At 62.8% G+C, this 4,138-nt stretch overlaps 1 protein-coding gene across 1 annotated transcript in view; it reads left to right on the forward strand.

The window, feature by feature from the left end:
• The window catches only part of ABLIM2 (actin binding LIM protein family member 2), an 81,998-nt gene that overhangs the window by 51,065 nt on the left and 26,795 nt on the right, over positions 1-4,138 (forward strand). The window contains exons 8-11 of the mRNA XM_023519676.1: positions 401-531; positions 1,563-1,709; positions 2,472-2,601; positions 3,183-3,307. Coding sequence (XP_023375444.1) covers positions 401-531; positions 1,563-1,709; positions 2,472-2,601; positions 3,183-3,307 — 533 coding nt within the window. The remainder of the gene's footprint in view (positions 1-400; positions 532-1,562; positions 1,710-2,471; positions 2,602-3,182; positions 3,308-4,138) is intronic.

The following is a 4,138-nucleotide window of genomic DNA, read 5'->3' on the forward strand; positions in this document are numbered from 1 at the left end:
GGAGAGCAGTGTTTAGGGTCACGAGACCATCCCGACGTCTGAGCTCAGGGCCCAGGCCAGTCGGATGGGCTGCCGCACGCTCCCCGCTAATCTAGGTGAGCAGCCAAATTCTGGGTACAGAGGCGGCCTTTGCCACTGAGCCCACAGGATCATTTGAAAGTATGTTGCTTGCTGTTGTCCTTCGAAAGATCGTTTCTGTGCCGCGAAAGCTTGGCGGCCATCAGAGCTGGGCGGGTCCCCGTGCTGCGTGCGGCCCGTGCCACCGTCTGCTCACAGCTGTCCCTTCGTCCGCTCACGCCTGCCTGTCCATCTTAAGGATCCTTTCCACCTGCCAGTGGAAAATCCTACCCCGTGAGCCGGCCTGTCTGTCGGCGTACGACTGTGATATTGCCCCTGGAAGGGTCTTCCCGTCGACGTGCCTGTTTTCAGTTCCCTCCCGTCCCCCCGTCCCAGGAAACCAGAGCGTCCTCGGAGAGCATCGTCTCTGTGCCTGCCTCCAGCACGTCAGGGTCTCCCAGCCGTGTGATTTATGTAAGTCGGATGATTTAAGGAGAGTGGGGAGGGGGCGGGGGCCTGGGGTCGTTGCAGAGTGTGCCCTAGGGGACTGGGGCCTCCTCACAGGCCCTTGGGTGTGGGGCCAGCGCTGCCCAGACCCTCTGCTGCTGGGGAGGTGGTCATGGGGTCATGGATGTTAGGATGCTGACTCTGGGCCGTCCCTCGACATAGATGTAGGGTGTGACCCGGGGACTCCCCGGCTCTGTGGCCACAAGCACACAGAGGGGTGCCACCTGTCCTAATGCTGTAGAGAGGACATCGTATCCACTTCCAGTGCCACCAGAGGCTTGCAGGATAGGGCAGGCGTTGCGGGCGACGGTGCAGACCCATGTGTGGCCATTGACAGGGGCGCTAACATGTCCTAGAGGCAGCGTGTTAAGCTTGCTGTATATTGTGGTCCTGTCTTTGATCCAGAGTCTGTGCGGGGGAGTGTGCAGGTGTATGGGTTCGTGTGTACGTGTGTGTGGGTATGGATGCATTCATGTGTCTGTGTGTAAATGTGCGGGTGTGTGCGTGTGCATGTGTGTGTATTTGTGTGTGAGTGGGTGTTTATGGGTGGGTATATGTGTGTGAGTGTGCGTATAAACGTTCATGTGTTTGGCACATGTATGTGCGTACTCATGTGCTTCCGTGTGTGTGTGTGTGTTCGCATGTACGCAGGCAGAGCTATCTGTATGTATTTTTCGGTCGCAGACTGAGTGTCGCTGTGTGGTGGCACCAGGGCAGGCAGTCGCAGGCCCTGCCTCTGACACAGGGATGCTCTCTCACTTTGTAGAGAGGCAGCGCAGGCTCGGAGAAGACGCCTCACCAGGGCCGTGGTGGCCAGGCGTCGGGCCCCAGGCCCACGTGACCGTGAGGCCTCCCGACCCCGGGGTCAAGCCCTGGGGTCCGTTTCTCCCTCGCGGGAAGTGGGGGCGGGCTCCGACTCGGCCCCTGCCCACGGCTGCTGGGGCGCCTGCCCTCTGCGCGTTGGCCCACTGTGTCCGCTCTGCTCTCTCCCCGCACAGGCGAAGCTGGGAGACGAGGTGCTGGACTACAGGGACCTGGCCGCTCTCCCCAGGGACAAGGCCATCTACAACATCGACCGCCCCGACATGATCTCCTACTCACCCTACATCAGCCGCATGGCCACGGACAGGCAGAGCTACGGCGAGGTAGGGCCTGTGGCGAACTCGGGCGGCTTGCGGGGCGGGGGGTGACCCCACGGGGCGGGGGATGACCCCACAGTGCGGGGCCTGCCGCGTCCATCCTCACTGCTCTCCGGCGGCTCTCCGACCCCACTCCCCTTGGGTGACCTCTTTGAAGAACTCCCCGCGTGCTCTGCCCAGACGCCCGTCCCCTGGGAGGTGACGCGCAGCTCACCGAGCACAGCCTGGAAGAGGCCCGTGTGGGGCAGAGCCGGAGCGTGCTGGCGTCTAGGGAAACGATGCGGACGGCGTGAGAATCCCGCATTTCTGACGCTTTGGGATGATTTTCATACTATGTGAAACGTATCGTCTCCCTTTGTCCGGAACGTTCCAGGCCTCGCTCCGCCCTCACCAGCCATAGCTGCCCCTCTGTCCTGTGACTTCCTCGAGCTGGGCGAACCCCAGATGACTTGCCCCGTGGGCATGTCCCTGACTGCTGACTTCTCGGTCACAGTGGCCCTCTCCACTGCACGTGGGGTGCGCCGTTGGTTTGGGGCTTTTAGTGTGGCCGCAGTGCCCGGGGTGGACAGGAGAGGTCTGCCGGCTGTCACCCCGAGTGTGCACTGTCGTGTGCAGGTGGCCCGGCTTGGTGCTCTGGGGCAGGAGAATGCTGTCCCTAGTCACGTGTCCCTGGCCCTTGCTGTTTGATTCTCCAGCCAAAGGCCTCTTGGGGAGTGAGGCCGGGGCTCCAGGGGTGCCATGCTTGAGGGGGTGTCCCTGCTGTGGCAGTCACAGCAGCTGGGCACAGCTGTGGAGCACAAGGCCAGGGAGCGTGACGAGAGCCTGCTTCCCTTGCTCAGAGGCCAGCAGGTGCCCCTCCTGATTGGCATCCGGCCCTGGGGTCACATAGGACCCCAAGGTCCTGGGTGACAAGTTCCATTGAGAGAAGCTGGTGGGCAGGATGGAAAGGGGAGCCCTGTATGTCCCCCCCGCCCCCCGCGCCATGTGCCTGAGGTGGGCAGGGGCCCAGCAGCCAGCATCCGGTCTGAGCTCCGGTGGAGGGCACGGGGAGCGGGTCGGAGGAGTCACTGACCTGGCCAGAGCCCCTACGCAAGTGTCCGTGGGGGCGGAGACCTCACCCCAACCCCCAAGGCTCAGAGGTCCTCCCTCTCTGGCCTGTCTCTCTTTTCTCAAGAAAACCGAGTGCGATGGGCTCACAGGGTGGTGCCGCCCCGCACCCTGAGCCGACAACCCTCCTTTTCGCAAAAATGTCTTCTCAAGAGAGCGTGGGGTACTCAGGGAGGGCCAGGATGGAGACGCGCTCCAGAGCTGGCACGAAACAGCATCCTGGGGACCTCTTTCTTGGGGTGCCATTGACCGTATGTCTTCAAAAAGAGAGCTGTGGTCTCGTGACGGGTCCCTCTCTCGTGGGCGGAGGGCCCGCCACGTGGCGGTGTCCGGGCCCGTGCGCTGACCGGCTGCTCTGTGCTGTGTCCACAGCTCCCCCAGGTGCTCTCGCCAGCACTGACCGAGGTAACCACACCCCAGCCGTGCCCGCCCGGCCCCCGCCCTGTTTGCCGCCCGGTGCCCCCGGGGCCTCCGTGGCCCTTGCTGTGCTGTCTTGGGTACCCTCTGTGGCTTGGGTACCCTCCTTGGTGCTGGTTATTTTTATAATCACAGCTCACCTGCATGCTTCTGCCAGCCCTGCAAACGCAGACACCTGGGGCGCAGAGTTCTCGAGGTCTGGGGCACGGCTTCCTTAGAGGAGAAATCCCGGAGCCTTGGTGGCCTGGGCCCCCTCATGTGCCTCCAAATGGGACATATGGGATCCCCCACAGAAGCGCATTCTGAAAGCATTTCTCGATCAAACAGCATCTACAATTCGCAGCTCGCTTTTTTTCCTATTTCTCAAAATTCATCAGCGATAGAGACACTGCCCACCAGGCTCCAGTCTGCACAAGCTTAAGAGCCTCGGGTCCTAGAATGTGACAGCCAAACCGTGCAAATGGCCGGCGAACCCCATGGGCAGTCTAGGCGAGGAGACAGGACACCTGCTGGCTGTAAGCTGGCCAGCAGGCTGTGCAGAGGTCACCCAGAGACGGGACTAGACAGCAGGGCAGCGCTGCCCGAGGGATGCCGTTTCTGTGGGCGGGACAGGCCGGAGGACTCGGTGCAGCACAGGTGGGAAGTGGCAGGTGCGATACCTGAGCTGAGCCTTGGGGACAGGGGCCCGGCCGACGTGGCTGAGGAGCGAGCCCCAGGAGGTGGCGGGTGAGCTCAGGACGGCATGGAGCCTGAGCGCCAGAGCCCGAAGCTCGCACTGCTCGCTTCCACGTGAGTCCTGAGGGCCAAAGCTTCAGTGTCCGCCCCACGGCAGGACACCGGGCTGGCCGTGTCATGACCCAGGCCAGCGTGCTAAGCCGTGCTGGGCCCAGCAGCCTGCTCTGCCCCCGCTC

This window comes from Pteropus vampyrus, unplaced genomic scaffold, assembly GCF_000151845.1.
Source record: "Pteropus vampyrus isolate Shadow unplaced genomic scaffold, Pvam_2.0 Scaffold231, whole genome shotgun sequence".
Taxonomy (NCBI): Eukaryota; Metazoa; Chordata; class Mammalia; order Chiroptera; family Pteropodidae; genus Pteropus; species Pteropus vampyrus.